The 22,349-nt window shown below is 42.3% G+C and overlaps 1 protein-coding gene across 1 annotated transcript; it reads right to left on the bottom strand.

The window, feature by feature from the left end:
- Positions 1–804: 804 nt before the first annotated feature.
- SF3A3 (splicing factor 3a subunit 3) lies at positions 805–21,543 on the bottom strand. Its single transcript, XM_069971698.1, has 17 exons — positions 21,403–21,543; positions 19,980–20,027; positions 19,838–19,890; positions 19,410–19,515; positions 18,393–18,465; positions 17,325–17,416; positions 16,429–16,511; positions 15,988–16,126; positions 13,990–14,058; positions 13,224–13,291; positions 12,042–12,149; positions 10,957–11,026; positions 9,648–9,812; positions 6,984–7,094; positions 6,136–6,226; positions 2,879–2,934; positions 805–1,040 (listed from the first exon to the last, which is right to left on the bottom strand). Exons 1-17 carry the CDS (start codon positions 21,496–21,498, stop codon positions 963–965), a joined length of 1,506 nt encoding a protein of 501 aa, XP_069827799.1. The 5' UTR covers positions 21,499–21,543; the 3' UTR covers positions 805–962.
- Positions 21,544–22,349: the final 806 nt, after the last annotated feature.

Below are 22,349 nucleotides of genomic sequence, written 5' to 3'. Positions count from 1 at the left end.
TTTTAGCATCAAACAACAGCCCCCCCCCCCCTCAAAAAAGAAAGAAACGGGTCACCATAGTAAAGGAGGTTCCTTTTTGGGAGTATTTGTTCCAGACATAAGTAACCCTGAAGAGGGCAGGGAATAGTATTCAGAACAAAAATCCCAGAAAACCTGGTGTGCAGGCGGGGTTGCCCCTAAGAACTAGAAGGAAACGTTTTAAAGTTATAATCTCATCTCAACTAATATAGTTATACTTGCATGGAGCATCAAGTTATATATTTTTGGAGATACATTCATTTTGCAGACTTGCCCCCTTCTCTTCAGATTTGCCTGTTCTTTTCTTCCTCCCTCGTTGACAGCTTATTGTCGGGGTTACCAACCACCACTCTGCTCTAAAAGCAATGGTCTGGCTGGTGTATATATAGCTATAATGTAGATGTATAGCTATATAGTATGTAAATACTATATACATATATACACCAGGCAGACCACTGCTTTTAGAGGAGAGTGGTGCTTGGTAACCCAGACAACAAGCTGTCAACAATGGGAGGAAAAACGCAGAAATTTCAAGTTTGCTAAATGATTGTATTTGCAAAATTATTTATCCTGATGCTCTCTACAAGCATAGATCTATGATTGGGGTGGGAATACTCCTTTAACAGCCACAGTTTATGGGGCCTAGCAGAACAGTAATGTCCCAATCTGTAACACAGTCTAAAGTGACATCATTACCTGAGACCTATAGGTATGCTGGTAACCGAAACCATCACCTAAACGATCAGTCGCGTCAATCACACGTCTAAGATCAGAAAGTAATGAAAATGTTGCTTAAATTTTAATTAAAAAAAGAAGAATTTTACAAGTAAAACCACCCTGGCAGCGGCTCTATCCGATAAACACACAAACAGAAGATCGATGAAACAAAGTATCGTTATTCTGGTATGAAAGAAACAAAGGAGCGGCTGGAGAAATGGCGTGCGTTAGAGTAGTCCTTGGCGTTTTAAGTCTTCGTACGTCTTCTTATTGACAACATTGCCGCTGGAGTCTTCATATTCCTCCTGTAAAGAAATTGAAAATGAAATAAGATTAGTCGCTAGGTATCAATGTATTGAGGAGTCTAATGGTGCGTTTACACGGAACGATTATCGTTTGAATTTTCGAGATAACGATGGCATTTGAGCGATAATCGGCTCGAGTAAACACAGCGAAGTGACGAGCGAGAAATCGTTCATTTTGATCTTTTAACATGTTAACATGAATAGTCGTTTGCTAAAAATTTGCAGATAGTAAACAGTCTTTCACCGATTCACCCTATGTGTGAGGCTTAGGCGATCTTAAACGATCGCAATAACGATTTTTCAAAACAATATATCATTCCGTCTAAACGCTGATTGTTATAAAAAACACGATTGTTATTCAAAATCGTTATTCGTTCCATTGGGCGAATTATCGCTCCGTGTAAACGAACCATAACATGTCTGGCTTAAACTACTTACAGATGGGCTTGTTGTTTCTATAATGTAAGTATTAAAGGTGTCAGAAAGTTATGTAGATTTGTAACTTACTTCTATTAAAAAAAAAATCTCAAGTCTTCCAGTACTTATCAGCTGCTGTATGTCCTGCATGAAGTGTATTCTTTCCAGCCTGGAGAGCAGGTGAAGGTTCCTATGATGATTTCTGACATAGACAGAGGTGGCAGCAGAGAGCACTGTGTCAGACTGGAAAGAATACACCACTTCCTGCAGGACATTCAGCAGCTGATAAGTATGGGAATACTTGTGATTTCCAAATAGAAGTAAATTACAAATCTATATAACTTTCTGGCACCAGTTTATTTCAATTTTTTCCCCCCGAAAAAAAATGCTTTGGTGAAGAACCCCTTTAGACTGCAGCTCTGCCTGTTCAGTGATCTGACTGTACAAAGCTCAGCAGAAGGCGCCAGTACTGAGATCTCCCCTACGCCGCTTCACTGTCATTGTGTGTAGCAGGGTCATAGCTCCAGGCTCCTAAAGAACAGGCAGGATGAGTGATGTGCCCGAGCTTCATCCATCACACTGCATATGTTGGGAATAAATGTATGTGATGATAAATGGTGAGTGTCGCTGATTTTCGCCCTTACATGCGCTGTGTGCTATATGTCTCCATAGTGGAGCACAGCCGGTTGTAGCCATTACTGTATGGTTGGAGTCTCTATTGCTGAGGTACAATCGGCAAACACTTTCAGCTTCAGTGAGAGGGATGAAACGTAATGCAGAAATCAGAGGAGGATTAGGTGGCAGCTTACTGCTAATTTTACACATTCATAAAGACCTTACACATTTACCTTTTACATATGTAATAGAGATATCCATGTCTCTCTCCCATCCCTCTCCCTTATCCTTCCCCCATATCTCTCCCTCTCCCTTATCCTTCCCCCATATCTCTCCCTCTCCCTTATCCCTCCCCCATATCTCTCCCTCTCCCTTATCCCTCTCCCCCTCTCTTATCCCTCTCCCCCTCTCTTATCCCTCTCCCCCCATCTCTCCCATCCCTTTAGACTGGAAGTTCACCATCTGTATTATGCTTTAACCCCTTTCATACCACATTTTGCAGCACCATTATATAGTATTTTCCACATAACATGTTATTTCCCAGCCTATCAGCCTATTGTGTACATGTATTTGGTTCCCCAGCGATGCACTTGTTGTGACATCAGTTGTTGGGTTACTAGGGTAGAGAGCGGGCACATCTGCACCTCAGGGCCTGTGGTAGAGACCAGCAGACTATATACCTAGGAGGCTTCTGCCAAGTCCCAGCAGAATGGATTTCCTATAAATGATGAAGTGAAAGTAAGTAGATACGGCAATAACCATTCTCTGTGCGGGTCGGGCCTGCAGGGTTGTTGCTCTTTGCTTACCTCAGTGTCAGGCTGCCACCGTTCTGACGCCTTCTGAAGCTTGAGCTTGGACCACACTATAAAAAAAAACAAACACATTCAGAAGGATTTATACAGCACCATCATCATGGATAATAGAAGATCCCGGCCAGATTAACACAAGCCGCAGCATCTATTACTAGTACAGTAAGGAGGCTTCTCGTCCGAGGCCCGTGCATTAAAGTGTCACTGTCATTAAAATTTTTCTTGCAGAAAAAAGCGATTTTAAGAAACTTTGTAATTGGGTTTATTAGACAAATCTGCCATTATCTGCATGTAAATAGCCTTTTCCCAGGTCCCCCCTCCTCTCCTTTCTGTCATCCACTGCTCAGAATCAGGAAATCTTGACTGTTTTTTCATCAGTCGGATCTGTCTGTTCTATTAAGAGGGGAGGGGAAAGGGGCAAGATTAGTCGGCAGCAGAGAGCCAAGAACAAAGGATTGCTCAGCGGGGGAGCTATTCACAGTGCTATTCAGAGGTCAGAGAGGTCAGTGGTGCCTGTCAGAGGAGAGAGCCCATGATGTCAATGTAAATTAACTCTTAGTTGTCCTGTTTTGCTGCCTCTACTTTCTCTCTCCATAGGAAAACCATGAAGACAGAGGGGAGAGCTTCAAACTGCTTTTTAATGATAAAAATTCATTTTGCGGCTAATAAACCCAATTATAAAGTTTTTTTTAAATTGCCTGTACTATTGATTTCTGCAATAAAAATTAACAACAGTGACACTTTAACCTCTTGCGGACGCATGACGTACCGGTACCTCTTGCGGACGCATGACGTACCGGTACGTCATGCGTCCGCACGAGGTGTTCAGAGCGGGGCCGCGCGGCTATTAGAGGGCACGGTCTGATCGCCATGCCCGCTAATTCAGTAATCGGATGCAGCTGTCAAAGTTGACAGCTGCATCCGATTACTGTATGCAGCCGTTCCCTGGTGTCTAGTGGGGTGGTTCGCTCCTCCGGGACGTTGTCCCAGAGGAGCGATCCACACATCTGGTACCTGCCGGTGTCTGAGCCAAAATGGAGATCAGTGTGATGATCATGAGAGATCAGTGTGTATATACTAGAAGTCCCCCAGGGGGAATAACCCTAACCCCAGGGGGGGAATAACCCTAACCCCAGGGGGAATAACCCTAACCCCAGGGGGGCTTCTAGTATAAGTGAAGTCAGAATCACCCCCCTTTTCCCAGGTTTTAAATAAAAATAAACAAACATGTTTGGTATCGCCGCGTGCGTAATCGCCCAAACTATTAATCACATTCCTGATTTCGTACGGTAAATGGCATAAGCGCAAAAAAATCCCAAAGTGCAAAATGTAATAAAAAGCGATCAAAAAGTCGTATATGCGCAATCAAGGTACCGATAGAAAGAACACATCATGGCGCAAAAAATGACACCTCACACAGCTCCATAGACCAAAGGATAAAAGCGCTATAAGCCTGGGAATGGAGCGGTTTTAAGGAACATATATTTGTGAACAATGGTTTGAATTTTTTACAGGCCATCAGATACAATAAAAGTTATACATGTTATATATCGTAACATATCGTATAGGAACATGCATAACAAGTCAGTTTTACCCCAGGGCGAATGGCATAAAAACAAATACCCCCCAAATAAAAAAAATGCTTTTTTTGTTCAATTTCACCCCACTTTGAATTTTTTCCTGCTTTCGCAGTGTACTTTATGCAAAAATTCAGCCTGTCATTGCAAAGTACAATTAGTGACGCAAAAAATAAGGGCTCATGTGGGTCTGTAGGTGTAAAAATGCAAGTGCTATGGCCTTTTAAACACAAGGAGGAAAAAATGAAAACGCAAGGTTAAAGGGTCAGCCTTATACTTCCCTATACAAGAGTTTGGCCTAGATTAGATACCCTTCTAGTAAAACAATGGAGAATAATAAAAGTACAAGGATTAAAGAGGTACTCCAAACATTTTTTTTTTCAAATCAACTGGTACCTGAAAGTAATACAGATTTGTAATTTACTTCTATTCAAAAATCTCAAGCCTTCCAGTACTCATCAGCGGCTGTATGTCCTGCAGGAAGTGGTGGATTCTTTCCAGTCTGACACAGTGCTCTCTGCTGCCACCTCTGTCCATGTCAGGAACTGTCCAGAGCAGGCAGCAGAGAGCACTGTGTCAGACTGGATAGAATACACCACTTCCTGCAGGACACACAGCAGATGATAAGTATTGGATGGCTTGAAATTTTTTACAAAGTAATCTACAAATTTGTATAGCTTTCTGACACCAGTTGATTTGATTTTTTTCCAGCTTGATAACCCCTTTAAAGATTAATATCACAGAAAATAAGGGCCCTATTCCACTGGACGATTATCGTTCAGATTATCGTTAAATCGTTCGAATCTAAACGATAATCGTTCGGTTGAAATGCAGTTAACGATTAACGACCGAACGAGAAATCGTTGATCGCTTTAAAAGACCTGGACCTATTTTTATCGTTGCTCGTTCGCAAATCGTTCGCGTTGAATAAGACATCGTTCGGTCGTTCGCAATAGATACGAATGCAATAGCGAATAAATAGCGAAGAAAAAACGATCGCAATTACGATCATAAGTAACGATTATCGTTCAATGGAAATGAGTGAACGTTTTCAGGTCTTTCGCAATAGTGGTCGTTTGAGATCGTTAATCGTTAATGATATGCAAACGATAATCGTTTGGTGGAATAGGGCCCTAAGTCTATGTCAACTGAAGATTGTGGTAAGTGGGCGGGGTTTCACAGGAAAAGAGTCACTAAGCCCCACCCACAGCACCACCATCGGTCCCACCCCTCAGTGACGTCACCGACACATAGGCCCCGCACCCTCGACGCCCAACCTAGAGGGGGTGGGGCCTGGACCTTTAGGTCAGCCTGTTCAAATGGTTGGTGAGGGGGCGGGACTGTGGGTGGGGCTTCGCGGCAACAGTGCCACTTTGCCCCACCCACAATCTGCAGTTGATAAAAGATCACTTACTTGAACAAGCACCATGACGTATGATATAAAATAAGGTATGAAAACTGCTAAATTTACCCTTTACACCTGTGTAGAGATGTCAAAATGCAAAAAGGGGGGGGGGGAGACAGTGTCCCTTTAACTGAATTCACCCTGTGTTTTACCAAGGGTTAAAAATAAGGAAATATTCATGTGTGTTCTGGCCTTGTTTTGAGATAAAGAGTATGACGTGAAATACACAAATTGGTTTCCCCATTCAAGATTTGGGGAGAGAGGAAACTTACATGAAACTGCATCCTCAATCTGTGTAACATTTGCAAAATGAGCAGTATTGGGGATTCCCAGACACCTCATGCCATGTGCGTGTCTCCACTCCTGGAAATAAACAATTGGATGATTAGTCAAGCACAATAAGAATAGAACACTTTTGTATTAGCAGAGTCCATAGGTTGGGTCCGGTATTGTGACTACTGAGCTCTGTAATCTGAATGATGTTGAGCTCTAATACAGACATATGTGAGCATATCAGTAAAAACGCCATTTAAAGTGTCACTGTCTTTTTTTTGCAGAAATCAATAGTACAGGTTAATTTTAAGAAACTTTGTAATTGGGTTTATTAGGCAAATACGCCATTATCTGCATTCAAAAAGACTTTCCCCAGGTCCCCCCCCTCCTCTCTCTCTCTCTCCAACTGCTCATTATCAGGAAATCTCGACTAGTTTACATCAATCGTGACCTGTGTAATCTATGGAGAGGGGAGGAGGAGATTAGTCGGCAGCAGAGAGCAGAAAACAAAAGATTACAAAGCAGGACCTGTGTGAAAGCCCGTATTCAGAGGTCAGAGAGGTCAGTGCTGACTTCAGAGGAGATAGACAGGTGATGTAGCTGTAAATTAACGCTTTGTTGTCCTGTTTTGGTGCCTCATGTCCCTCCACCCCTCCCCTCTCCATAGACAATCATGAAGACAGAGGGGGGGGGGCTTCAAACTGCTTTTTCATGATAAAAATGCATTTTTCGGCTAATAAACCCAAGTACAAAGTTTCTTAAAATCACCTGTACTACGGATTTCTGCAAAAATAGTGACACTTTAACCATTTACAATAAAGACATAATACAATTCAGAGATTCTCACCGCAAAGTGGCGCTGAAAAGCCTTGGGCCCTCGGTAGGTGTAGTTTCCACATATCTCGCAGTTGTAGTTTATGTTAAGTCCATGTAGCTTATACAGCCAGTATGGTATGGGCTGCAAAACAAAAAAGACAAGGAGTGAAATTAGGACAGGCCCAGCAAAGGAGACATTCAGTGACTGGTAGCAGTGTCCTATATGTCTGCTAGAGACTCATATGTACAACTGCAACACGATCATCATGGTATTTAAACATCTGATGCTGAAGTAACTGGTTTACAACTTAATCAATGTGGGACTTAAATCTATCACACCTATACTGTGGTTTTTAGCAAGCTACAGAAACTCAATCTGTCTATCCAAACCAGTAACATGCTTTTTTTCCTTATGTATACAAATATGGAGGAATTCCCTCCTGACAAGCTGGTAGGAAGGACAGGTAAAAATTGTAATAGACACTTGAACACTATTTAAGTTGTCCTCCCCCATTGTGTTTAAGGGAAACAATGAGCACCAACCAATTGTGCTGATATGGTTCCCTTCTGCACTGTATAGCTCTGGTGTGCAGCTCCTCAGGCTACCAGCTGTTTCTGCAGCAGTACGTTTATAGCGGCTAAAAAAGGAGTTTTATTCCACCATGCGAGGATGGGAGAAGGGTGGCAACTAGTCATCTGGGCAGGGAGCCACCTGTGACTGGTCAGAGACCCATTAGTGGCCTCTCTGCCTGTCAATCTTCCCCGCACTGCAAGCTGACAGACAGCCGCAGCAGAACTATCCTGTGCATCAAGGATCGTGCTGACTGGTTCCCTTTAAGACAGATAGATGTGCAGTCTGACTGACTGCCTCCTACCAAGGCTTAGACAGGATGACCGACCTGCCATAATCCCGGCTATTGCATTCATTTTACCAGGTATTTGCAAACTCGCAAATCCTTCTGCTAATGCACTTAAACTTCAGTGTTAAACAGGCTCACAACAAGGGGTTGGCTCTGCTATTTATCTCTGCTTATACAAATGATGTGACTATTATATTTATGCCATTTAAAGGGGTTCTCTAGGATTAGAAATTAAGCTAAAAAACAGTTGACTTCTTCTAAAACCAGCTCCTAACTTGTCATCCCATTGTGGTATTACAACTTGGCTCTATTCACTTTAGTGGAAATGGACTGTAATACAACGCACAAACTGAAAACAAGAGTGGTGCTGTTTCTGGTAAGCAGTTATGTTTTTGTAATCCTGGATAAACCCTTTAATCATGCAAAGTCACCTCTGTGTCAGCCATCTTGCTTCACTAGGCGTATCAGCATATTAACGGACATGTCCTATAATCTCCGGGCCTGTTTACCAGCATGGACACCCTCCTGGAAAAATCTTGAACCAGGTAAGGAAACGGGATAGATAAGGTAGGTGCCAATACATTTTTCCTCTCAGGCTTTCTGGTCAGAGGCTTTTCAAGTGGATGAAACCCTTATCGCTATTAGGAGAATCTTTTTCTGGTCAAAATTAATTTATAGGCCTGGAGACGAACAGCGGCACCAACCTGTGACCCATAAAACCCATTCGCCCTTATGAGTTGATTTCTTTTTATATATTATCTTACATATAAGACAGTAATAGGCCCCTATAACTACTGAGCCCTTGTGCAGTTGTAGGATGCCCATACGCAATGTTTCCACTGGATAGTCTATCTAGCGTCAGCGAGGCTGACAGCACATCTGGACATCACTACTCCTCAAGTTTACATAAAGACTATTTCTTATTGTCTGCCTTCTAATTGCATTCACTGGGGATAGAATGAAGTTATGTAACATTACTAAGCGCTTCCTATATCGAGCATCATCTCCAGCCTGACAACTCTTCTACAGATAATTCCCAATGGAGCGCTCTCTATAAGGTGATGCAATACCTGCGCGGTTTAGCTTGGATATGCCCTAGTGAAGTACAAAGTCCACAAGGAAGATGTCTGTCACAGCAGCGGTGCAACATGATTAAAGGAATTATCCAGGATTAGAAAAACATAGCTGCTTACATCCAGAAACAGTGCCACTCTTGTTTTCGTTTTTTTTGTGGCGTATTACAGTTCATCTCCAATGAAGTGAATTGAGCAAAAGTTATACTATCACACACAACCAAAAGGACAAGTCTGAAGCTGTTTAAAGAAACAGAAACCGGTACTCCCAATGCTGAAGCATTGGCAAAAGCATTTGTGGATTTGCAAACTCCTGGTAAAATGCAACAGTGACTACAGCGGGCGGGTAATACTGTGTAAACCATGATAGAAGGTAATAAGACCTGCAAAAGGAGAAGTAAGGCTCTGTTCACACGGAGTAAAACTGGGCATTCTTCAGTGCGGAGAGGGGAGACGCGCGAGCCTCCCATAGACTGTCATTACGACTCAAGGGCGGTCGGAATTTCGCCAGTTTTACTCCGTGTGGACGGAGCCTAAGCGGTGGAGTTGGTACACCCTATACGGTGTGAAAGTGTCTATTAAAATGTCGACCTGTCCTATCAGCTGGCAGGGCAGAGAATATCTCCATACACTGCGCTGCTGCCGATGGGATGCCAATGCAAAATAGACTGACAATAAAATCTGAACTTGTTAACACCACCAGGTGAGAAGGCTAGGAGACTACCCAATCTAGAATAGTGTCCTTGCCAACCATTAGCTTACCTTGCCATCCCACCCAAGCGGAAGGTTTTTGGGGTTATAAATAATTTCATTTTCCTCATCGTCGCTCTCACTCTCACTGATCTGTTCTTCCTCCTCCTCTTCTCGTTCTTCCCCAGTGCGAGCCTGCTTGCGCTGTACGTTTTCATGCGTCAGATGTCTCTGCTCCTAATAATTGAAACAAATGGTAATAGCTGCGCCTGGTGCTATTGTGATGTTTAAAGTTGATGAAAGGGAATTTGTCCGATGCTTTGCGCTTCCCAAACAATTGGCCATATGAAGAATAGACTGGCTCCCTCATTACTCCTTAGTTATGATTTCTGCTCAGATGGGGAAATGTTTTAGACAAATCACAGTGTTAAAGACAAACCAGGAAGGGGGTAGAAAAGTCACGGTGATGACTCCCCACTGGGCTGCTCCCCAGGCTTGACTGAAAAGTCTCTCTTTTGGCCCACACTAAAGATGAGCGAATTTACAGTACAAACAAAGCAAACAGCTTATCAGCCACAGGCACCCAGGGTGGATCAGCTTATCTGCTCCACCCTGGGTGCCTGGAAAGCTGGATCCAATCCTGGCAAACTACTCCCAGGACTGGATCCAGCTTTTCCAGGCAGCTGGGGCAGATTTGCATGGACTTCAAAGAAAGCCAGCCTATAAGCAGATTGCCGAGCTAATGAAGTGATTTGCTTCGTTTGTACTGTAAATTCCCTTATCTCTAGTCCACACAATGGTGTATGTGTGATACAGAAGAATGCAAACTGGTGCTTTTACGTTCAAAGCTGGTACAGTGAAACAGACAGACGTGTCTTAAAGGGGTTATCCAGTGCTACAAAAACACGGCAACTTCCTTTCAGAGACCACACCACTCTTGTCTCCAGTTCAGGTGAGGTATGCAATTAAGCTCTATTCACTCTAATGGAACTGAATTACCAAACCCGCACCCAAACTGGAGACAAGAGCGGTGCTGTCTCTGGAAGAAATTGGCTATGTTTTTGTAACGCTGGATAACCCCTTTAATTCCCACACTTGTGGTTACCCTACAGCAGGGATGGGAAAATTTCAGTCCTCCAGCAAAACTACATTTCCCATTATGCCTGGGCAGCCAAAGCAGGCATGATGGGAATTGTAGTTTTGCAACAGCCAAAGGGCCGAAGGTTCCCCGTCCCTGTCTAAAGAAAAGTAGTGTATAGCGTAATAATGAGAAACGTAGCAGCTCTTTACACATTTACCAGTTATAAGAACTACTAGCAAATAGCACTTTTTAGGATTAAACAAAACGCCCAAATAAAAAGTAATGAAATATAAAACCTACCCCGAGGATTTCAACATATTCATAAACTTGCGCCTCGAGAAAAGCAATGTCTCTGTTCTTCTCTGTGTCCCTGTAAAACATACAAATATAGTAACATAAATGCACACGCTCAAAAAGATATCCCTTGTTAAGGAATAGCAACCTATACCCCAATGGTATTGTGTCCTTCAATGAAAGCACGAGAAATAGAATTATAGGGCGATTTCAGCCATAGCAAACAAGAACATACGGCTTGACAGATGTGGCGATGTGCAGGCATTCTTTGAGAGATCCGGCCTCTTTATTCTAGGCATTTCCAATTTGAAGGAATGGTTAATGACAAGCAACCAAGCGCCCTTACTTCTTGCCTTAGTGGAGCTAAAGAACAATGTGCCTGATGTGGGGCTATGTGAGACAATATTACACTATTAGGCCATGCTCACATGCTGTAAGAGACTGGCTGTTCCGTGACCCGGCCGGCCGGATTATCTTTCGGGCCGCAGTGTTCTGATGCGGGTGCATCCGTGTGCGTCCGCATCAAAACTCCCCACTGTACACTATGGAGCAAGCAGCCGCAGCCGCTCGCTTCATAGTGAGCACTGACAAGGTTTTCTGCGGCCGCTATATAATGAATAGCGGCTGCAGAAAACTGACATTTCAGTTGTTTGCGGTGCCGCTAGGGATCCCGTCCGGAGCGTATACTACGTGTATACACTCCGGCCAGGATCCCATAGATGGCAATGCAACGTATATCCTCGAATAATCAGGGCCGTTGTAAAAAAGGCTGTGATTTTACGAAAATATACGTTGTTTGAACATTTGAAATCAGTTTTTTGCAAAAACCAGATGCCTTTGTGTGCATCCGTTTTTTCTATTGACTTCCATTATTCAAAAAAAATGGATCAAATTTTTTTTTTTTTAACGGACACAAAAATGAGGTCGACTACATTTGTGTACGTTAAAAAAACGAATCTTTTTTTATAATGGAAGTCAATGGAAAAACAGATCAAAACGCATGCACACAAAGGCATCTGTTCTTTTCACCCGTTATTTTAGCAAAAACACAATGAAAAAAAAAGCTTTTGTAGCATAAAAGGCTCACTCACCTTCTGACACCCTTTGCCTTTGGATTTTTGGCAAATAATGAAGGTTCTAGAGATTCCAGAGATTTTCCTTTTGTACTAAAAAGTCTCTGTGCTCTTTCTTCTAATGTTCTAAAAAAAATAAAGGGCAATAGGTCTTATTAGTACTCAATACAAAAAAACAACAACCTGCTATATGGACAATGGAGATTGGTAAAAATGATATCTTATTGTAACATTAATGAATATAAATAACTAGGACTGAATTACTGAAACAATTATAGGTTACACAGATTGCAGCCCTGGGTCTGTCAGCTACAGAAACCTGGGAGGCTCAGCCACAGGCTGGCAGTATGTTATTGGCAGTAAATACTACAAAGCAGCCCAGATGTACTGCTGTATACTTTACAGGAAACATAAAAGATTGTTGGCAATAAATGACCAGTCAAACCTTAATTTAAGCCTTAAAGTACTTATCAGCTGCTGTATGTCCTGCTGTATGTATTCTTTCCAGTCTGACACAGTGCTCTCTGCTGCCACCTCTGTCCATGTCAGGAAATGTCCAGAGCAGCAGCAAATCCCCATAGAAAACCTCTCCTGCTCTGGACAGTTCCTGACATGGACAGAGGTGGCAGAAGAGAGGACTGTGCCAGACTGGAAAGAATACACCACTTCCTGCAGGACATACAGCAGCTGATAAGTAATGGAAGACTGGACATTTTTAAACAGAAGTAAATTACAAATCTATATAACTTTCTGACACTAGTTGATTTGAAAGAAATTTTCACTGGAGTACCCCTTTAATCCATGTACTTGGAGGCTCTCACTTTTTCACTAACAGTCCATCTATGACCTGAGACACAGACGACAGTTTGGGGCAAACCCTTTAAGTGCTGAGAAAAAGACCACCTGCTCCATCTAGTCTGCCCTTATTTTATTTCCTTATATATTATCTCAGGATAGATGTTTATTTAAATTACTATATTTTTGTAGGTGATGTCTCCAGAACCGGACTCCGTATTCCAGATGTAATGTCATTGGAGCTCTACACAGCAGGATCACAACCTCCCTCTTCCCACTAGTTTTTCACAAATTTCTGCTAAAGGTATAGGCCAAAATCCTCCCGTAACTGAGCGACTGAACCGTCACACGCCTTTCTATAACAAATCTCAAGAGAAAACCAGGAGTCAAAGGTTTCTTACTTACCCTCCGCATTTCAGACCCAATGCAAGTAATGCAGACTTCAATCTGTCTAATCCAAGAGAAGCCAATTCCTGACAGTAACATAAGAACACCAAGTTACTACAATATAAATACCTGGAATAAGTTAGACAAGATGATACATGTATACTGAATTAAATACTGTATTAAATGCTCAGCAAGACTAACTAGACTGGACAGAGAAAATATTGTGGAGCTAAAAAAAAAAAATAAAATAAAAATCACAGCACCTGGAGCAAAGGGAAGACGGGTGTGCTGAGTCCAGTATAACCTATGGAGGGGCCGAGGGGGATGAATGAGCAGGGAGAGCAGAGAGGCAGCTCATGCAGTTTGAAGACTGTCTGGCCACATAAAAGGCTGGGTTCACAGGTCAGAAACTTGGTGAGATAAGATTGCAGGATGATGTGTTTTGCTGGGCTGCCTTTTCTCCTCCTCTCAGTTATCTCTCACCCCCCTCTCCATAGAGCATAATGGACACAGAAATCCTGCTTCTTCTGCATGGAGGGGGAGGTAAGAAAACATCTTTTTGAGCACAGAAGGAAACTGTTTTGCTTAATAAAACCCATTACAGAGTTTCTTTAAATTGCTTGTACTAACATTTTGGACCTAAAATAACGTGTGAGTTGAGCACAATGTAAATTTAAATCCTATAAATGACCGTAATCTTATACTTCCCTGAGCACTTCATAAACACGGCAAGTTATATTCATGACGGCCCTAAACCGATATCCCTGCTGAGTTGATAACGTACCTCCCAAGATGAAAAAGCTGAAAGGTCCAGGTGAGCTCCGGCGTGGGTGAGTGCACTGCTGGTTTCTTTCTGCAAGACATTCAAGCTTTTCATTTGTATCGTTTGCAAAACCAGAGATGAAGACATTATAAAAACACTTTACATTGTGCATGTTACGGAGATCGTCTGAGACCCTAATCTCAAACTCACATTGATAGCAGTGGACCAGGTTTACTGTTGCTCTAGTTTTTTTTTTTCCTATTTAAATTTTACATTATTTTTTTTAACCAAATTTACAAATTTGACAGAAGACTCAGGCTACCAATGTAATGCTAACAGAAAGTGCTTATGGGCTGGTTAGGTTGGTCCTTAGACTCCTAGGCTACCTGACACCTAGGGAAAGGCTGGCAGCTGTATCACCGGGGGTTATAGCAGACAAAGTAAAGGGATGAAAGCACTGCAAAATTCTGCTCCTTGTCCTCCATAGTACTTAAAGAGGACCTGTCACGGCCCCCCCCCCCCCCCCCACCGTGCCGGGGTGACAGGCTCCCAACCCCCTGTTAGATCCCCCTATACTTACGTGATCCCGCCGTGTCCCGCTTCCTGTGCCGGTCAGGTCACGGAGATATCAGCGCCCGAAGCACGGCGGGCGCGCTGAGAGAGTCCGATGCCCATAGAGAATAACGGAGCATCGGACTCCCCATTCATTCTCTATGGGCATCTGACTCTGCTGTCAGCGCGCGCATCGGGCTTCGGGCGCTGATATCTCCGTGACCCGACTGGCTCAGGGAGCGGGACCCGGCGGGATCACGTGAGTATAGGGGGCTCTAACGGGAAGTCGGGAGCCTGTCACCCCGGCACGGGGGGTGACAGGTCTCCTTTAATCATATTGGTTCTGTGGTGGGCAAGTACCTGGTGTACACAATTCGCATACAGGTAGGTACAGCCAAGCTCTATAGGCTAGTAAGGCAGTAAGTCTTTATATATACTCATCAGAACAAGGGGTTAAGCAATGGTAGGATGCCCACAAAAACAGTAGTGAAGTGTTACAATAAGTATGATTGAGGAATATGGTTTTCTGCGTTAGCGCTATTTTAATATTTTGTACCTGACTTTTAAGAAAACATGAAATAAAGATACCAAATATTTTTACTGCATGGAGCTGTGGACTTCCAATTTTTCTGTTACAATAAGACCTACTCTCTCAGTACCGATGTCCACGTAGTGCCCTTTACTTGCTGAAATAACATGCATGTTTAGGCTATGTTCATACAATGTAAGAGACCGGCTGTTCCATGACCCGGCTGGGTCACAGAATGGCCAGTCTCAGAAATGATCATCTGCAGTACCGGCTGGATGATCTTTAGCGCTGCAGCCGGAGACGCTCGCTCCACTGTGTGCACTGACAGGGTTTTCTGTCAGTTGTTTGCGGCGCCACTAGGGATCCCGGCCGGAGCGTATACCATGCGTATACGTTCCAGACGGGATCCCGTAGAAAGCAAGCTAACGTATATTTTCGGATTTATCACGGCTGTCGCTGCAATGTGCAACAACGACCGTAGTTTTACGAAGATATACGTAGTGTGAACATAGCCTTATAATGTAGATCAGTGACTACTAGAAACGAGCGAACTTCGAGTACGTTTAGGTTTGGTCCAAAAATGAACTCTCTGCATTTGATTACCAGTGGCTGAAGTTGTTGGATGCCGCCTATGGTGGGAGTCCTGGAAAACATGGATGCAGCATATGGTTGTATCTATGCTTTCTAAGCAGCCTTTGGATTGCATCAAACTTCTTCAACCACCAAAACTAAAATGCAGAGAGTTCAGGTTCAGACCGGAACAAACTCGAAGTTCACTCATTTCTAGTGACCACTAATGTCTAAAAGCTTTAGGTAACAAATGGCGTAGAACAAATTACTGTTACTCTCCTGTTAGACAAGATGTATTACAGTCGCTTACAGAGCAGCTCCTGTTAGGTGGACGCATGCAAGGACATGGGGGGGTGATCATTACCTACCGGCCATCCTGGGAAGCTCCCAGACTCCCACTTCTTTTCAAATTCATTCTGTATCTTTCCAAAAAGTTCGTTTTGATCCAGCAATGGCTTTACCCTGTCTGTGTAATCTTGGAGGTATTCTAAAAGTACTTCCAGATACCTGTGAGAAGTGTTACATTTAAAGGTGAAATCTTTGCATAATGGAAATACACACACACATTAAAATAATTAAAGGGATATTCCCTCCAGCTCGGGGGACCAGAGTGGCAGATTGTGGGTGCCAGTGAGGTAGTCGGGGAGGTAAGTGGTTGTTATCTCCCCCCCCCCCCCCCCGCCAGAATAAGGCTTGAATATTCAGAATACTGAATTCTGAACATCACATCTGTTAGCAAAAAAAATAAATAAAAAGGCATCACAATATACAGGGAATGACAAGTACCTTACAATAAACTATACTCTTACCTTTTGTATTCTGCATTTTTCCGCTCTTTAGGAATGTCAAAGAGTTGGTCAAATGTTGATAAATAAGTAATGTAATCCAGTTTCTGGAAAAAAAAATTAAATGCTCGCGTTGGGTTATTTAGCATACTTTGCCATCACAAACCAGTAACATAATGTATTCTACATCCCTACAGAAAATCAATGGTATTAAAGTGTAAAAAAAACAACAACATTAGGACAGGTAGAGATTTATGCTAAGGTACAGAGCCCACAGTCTTCATGTGCTGCTGTATAGGTACCACATGAACTGCAGAAGCAATGCATGTGTGACGTGAGCGCTAGGGCCCTATTACACAGCCCGATATTTGGGAGGTCAGGTCAGTGCTCGCTTACTCCTTGTTCCCATGCTTGTTGCCTGTGCTATTAAATGCACAGACATCGAGCAGGGGGCCGGAGGAAGGGCTGTCCGGAAGATCTTTCGATTGTGTGCGCCATACAAGTTGGGGCGGTCTGCTGCCTTTGCTCCTATTACAAGGATCGACGACAAGCAGACGTCTCTATTATTGTCGTTTTTTTTTTTTTTTTTACAACATGCTTTAAGACAATGATCAGCAGATATTGTACATTGTTGCCATTTAGAATGAGCACTTACACTAAACGATTATCGGCTGGAATGGCCGGTGATCGTCCAAGTGCGGCTGATAATCATTTGATGTAACAGTACCCTAAGAGAGCCAGAATTACTGCAGAATTGTGGTATACAGCAAACCAGACTTTTATTATGCAGGTGCAAGAAAATAATCATCATTCAAAATGGGGAGCGGGTTACTGAATTTTGGTATACTCTTTCTGCCACTAACTTGTTGGTGTAAACTTACAAAAGTTCCTCCCAATCAACTGCTTACACGTTACGTTACCTCTGAGGATTTGAGATTGATGTACTTTAAGTAACAGTCGTGGAGATCCAAGTAGCGGCCATAACCTTCCTCATCTGTAAATTCCACCAGATCTGTGAAAAGCAAAGCATAGGTCATTTAAACTGGCAATAAAAAACAACAACACACATCTCCACTTCTATGGTGTGACAATAATATCACTGCCGTATCACTGCCATCACTTATTAACCCATAGCTGCACCAGGACGTTATTGAACGTTCTGGTGCCGCTATGGGAGTTCAGAGTGGGGTCCCCCCTCTGAACTGCCGCGATCCCGGGTGCCTTATGTAGCCCGGGTTCGCGGCTATTAGCGGGCACGGTCCGATCGCCGTGCCCGCTAATTAAGTACTTAGAAGCAGCTGTCAAAGTTGACAGCTGCTTCTAAATACTTGCTCATCTCCATCCCTGGTGGTCTAGTGGGGGGATCGCGCAAAAAATGACACCTGACACAGCTCCATAGACCAAAGGATAAAAGCGCTATAAGCCTGGGAATGGAGCGATTTTAAGGAACATATATTTTCTTTAAAAGGTTTTAATTTTTTACTGGCCATCAAATCAAATAAAAGTTATACATGTTACATATCGTTGTAATCGTAACAACTTAAGGAACATATATAACAAGTCAGTTTTACCCCAGGGCGAACGGAGTAAAAACCAACCCCCCCCACCCAAAATTTTTTTCAATTTCACCACACAATTTTTTTCTGGTATCCTGGCACATTTTAGGCAAAAATTACATCTGCCATAGCAAAGTACAATTAGTTGCGCAAAAAATAAGGGCTCATTTGGGTCTCTAGGTGGAAAAATGCAGGCGCTATGGCCTTATATACACGAGGAGGAAAAAACGAAGGTGCAAAAATGAAAACTGTCTGTGTCCCCTAAGGGTTAAAAAGGATAAGGTTACACATGAACACTGTTTTTTTTTTTTTTTTACAAAGCACCACAAAACTTTATAAGTAAACATGTGAAAAGTTAATAAAAACAACACTAATGCTTTAAAGGTAAAGACTGGTTAGCATGGGATTCCTAACAATGGACAAGATACTTACTCTGAGCTTCTTCACTTGGGTTCTCTCTGGATTTTAAGAGCTCATCAAATTCGACTGACATAGGAACACAGATCTGTTAAACCAAAATATAGTTACAATTAAAAAAGAAAATCGTCTTCAGTTCCTCTCCACTTCCTGGTTCAGCAGCGCAGCCCCCAAGATGCCAGTCCACCCGCCATTCAAAACTCCCATCCCTCCATTCATAAGATCAGATGGCTTACAGCTGATCAGAGCAGAGCAAGTCAAGTCCTCTGTCCACGCATTAGAGAGGGGGTTGGCCTAACTAAGGGCCGGGAGTTACGCCATACTCGCTCTTTGAATGACGACATTGACAAAGATGAACAACTTGTGATTGACAGTGATCAGGTAAATATGCATATTCACTAAAATTTGTTCTTTTATTCTAATCTGTTTCTATTTTCTGTAATTTTTTCATTTCACTTTCTGTACATTGTTATGGATGCTGCCATGTTGCCGGGGCTGTTAACAGCATTTAATGACATACTTTACAGCAAGTATCATGGACATAGACGACAATAGACAGTCTGTCCTCTTGAGGTGAATGTAAAACATTACTGAGCGCGCTCTGTGACCTGTGTAGAGATCATTCCACACAGAGCTGCTTTTGTCTCCTATCTACTGACGCTGCAATGCTGTACAGATCAATTTACAGCAGCCTCCACTTATCGCCACAGACAACAGGAAGTCTCAGCTTAGTTTTAGCCCCAGTAGTGAGTATGAGAACTGCAAGATGTCAGGATTATTTTATAATATAGAAAGAAAAATGGAAAATTAGAAAAATTGTAAACTAAAATTATTTTAAAGTCTTAAAAATATGTTTAAAACATAAAAATATTTAAATAGTAGGTTCTTTTTTTGATGACACTGTCCCTTTAAGTTCTGAATAGAATGCTAAAAAGACAATAACTGCCTGCACGACTACGTTCAAAATAAATGTGTCTTGACAACCTCCTGCCATTGGAAAGAACCTTTGGTTACGAGAACTCTTTGACGCACCTCGTTCGGATGCTTCCGATGAAATTCTTTTATTAATTTGAGTCGGTTATAGAATTCCCCAAACTCGTTGGGCCCAGAAATTGCGCTGAGTTCTTCTTTCCGTAATCTGAAATACAGAAACCGCCCGGTCACTTCAAACACTGAATTATAGGCACATTCAGAGAGTTCTGTGAACAGTTGCAAGAAATAGTAAGTGAATTATTACTTAGAGAATGATCTGGAATTCTGCACCAATGACTGATAAAATGTGAACAAATCTCGGCAAAATACACCCCAGTAATCCAATGGTGGCCTCCAACTTCTGCTGTATACTTACAACTGCATTTATAATCCTACCAGGCACTTACACATACATTGCGAGAGTGGGGCTAAGCATTACTGTCTACAGTACATTGCACATTACTGTCTATAGTAGATCACAGTCTTACCCATCTTTGTCTTCATACAAGTCTCTTATGTTGGCGCTCACGTCCATGTATCTCTACACGTAACACAAGACAAAAGAAGTATAAGTGAGGTGACATCTCTCGGTTCTGTCCATCTGAACATCTAATAATGACAGATACTTACATCCAGCATTGTTCGGGCTCGGTGATCTGAATTAATTTGCTCCCGTAACTGTAGTGAGAGGGAAAGAGAGTAGGATTATAAGCGTCACTTGATTGTCATAGAGCTGTGACAGAGTGTTTCCAGTATTTAAAGGAAAGAACCTACTGAAAGTCGTACAAGAAAGGACAACCAAAAAAACAGCAACAGACTCATGGCCACCCAACAGCTGACAGATACACAGCAGCTGGCTCCAGTAACCGAGCAGCTGGCTCCAGTAACCGAGCAGAACAGAGTAAATCTCAACGTAGGTGATAGCAAAGATCTCAATTAGTTTGTGTTTTTGAGGGACAATGTCTCCTGATCTCCCCATAGAGCAGGGATGAGGAACATTGGTCCTCCAGCTGTTGCAAAACTACAACTCTCATCATGCCTGGATGGTCACAGCTAGCTTTTACTGTCCAGGCATGATGGGAGTTGTAGTTTTGCAAGAGCTGGAGAGCCAAGGTTCCCTACCCGTTATAGACAGGTGTCCATGTGTTGTCTATGAAGAGGAGGACGACATGTACAAGGCTTCAAATGATGCTGGAGAAGAGCTCATCCCCCATGTCTGCAATATACCGCCCGTCACATTGTGTCTGCCGTATACCATCAGTTATATACCACGTCTGCCGTATACAGTTATATACCACGTCTGCCGTATACAGTTATATACCACGTCTGCCGTATACAGTTATATACCACGTCTGCCGTATACTGTTATATACCACGTCTGCCGTATACTGTTATATACCACGTCTGCCGTATACTGTTATATACCACGTCTGCCGTATACTGTTATATACCACGTCTGCCGTATACTGTTATATCTGCCGTATACTGTTATATCTGCCGTATACTGTTATATCTGCCGTATACAGTTATATACCACGTCTGCCGTATACAGTTATATACCACGTCTGCCGTATACAGTTATATACCACGTCTGCCGTATACTGTTATATACCACGTCTGCCGTATACTGTTATATACCACGTCTGCCGTATACTGTTATATACCACGTCTGCCGTATACTGTTATATCTGCCGTATACTGTTATATCTGCCGTATACTGTTATATCTGCCGTATACTGTTATATCTGCCGTATACTGTTATATCTGCCGTATACTGTTATATCTGCTGTATACTGTTATATCTGCTGTATACTGTTATATCTGCTGTATACCACCCCTTATATCATGTATACAGGAGGCAGGTATAGCAGCTCCCCCTTCTGTAGACACCACAGTCCATCACATTATATGAGAATAACTCGGCTCTAACGCCACCTCATGCAGGGTATATATGCGCCGTGCAGACGTGGCGGTTCCATGTGCGGTTTCCCGCCGTATAACTCCCGGCCGCGGTAATGGCCGCCCTGCACGGATCATCCTCCCGCCCTCTCACCGTGGGTTTCTTCGCCATCATCTCCTTGGTCATTACGTCCATGAGCCGCTCTTTCTCCTCATGGTAGCGCCGCTGCTGCTCCAGTATAGTCTCCATCTTCCTGCAGGCCCGGACCGGAAATACCGAGTGCGCTGCAATACGATTCCCCTTGCTTCACAGGTCGGGAACCAAAGTTCCGTCTTGTTCAGTTATTCCGCTTAGCGCTGCCGCGCCCCCTGGTGGTGACTGCTGGGTAGCGTAGCAGTCACTGAGTTTGTGATTTCTGGTTGTGTCCCCAGGAGCCGCTGTATGGCGCTGCCTGATGGATTATTATTATTATTATTATTATTATTATTATTATTATTATTATTATTATTATTATTTCTACTATTTCTACTACTATTTCTACTATTATTATTATTTATTTATTAATTCATTATATTATTACTAACTATTAATATTTATTTATTTATTTATTATATTATCATTATTGATTATTATTAATTATTGTTATTATTTATTAATTATATTATTGTTATTATTTATTTATTATATTACTATTGATTATTATTATTTATTAATTATTATATTATTATTATTAAATTATTATTATTAGTATTATTGTTACCATCATGTTAGAGTTTTGTTCACATTTATGTGTTTATTTTATTTTATGCGTTTTATTTTTTCTATGCAGCCTGTTGTACCAGATCCTTGATATTAGTGTTTTTAGTCTATAGAAATCAATGAGTTGAATTTAAAGGGGTACTCTAGCAATTTTTTTTTCTTTTCTTTCAAATTAACTGGTGTTAAGAATTTATATAGAAAGTGCCAGAGATTTGTAATTTACTTCTATTAAAAACTTCTCCAGCCTTCCAGTACTTATTATCTGCTGTATGTCCTGCAGGAAGTGGTGTATTCTCTCCGGTCTGACACAGTGCTCTCTTCTGCCACCTCTGTCCATGTCA

Source organism: Dendropsophus ebraccatus, chromosome 5 (genome assembly GCF_027789765.1).
Source record: "Dendropsophus ebraccatus isolate aDenEbr1 chromosome 5, aDenEbr1.pat, whole genome shotgun sequence".
Taxonomy (NCBI): Eukaryota; Metazoa; Chordata; class Amphibia; order Anura; family Hylidae; genus Dendropsophus; species Dendropsophus ebraccatus.
This window is presented reverse-complemented; position numbering and strand designations above follow the sequence as displayed.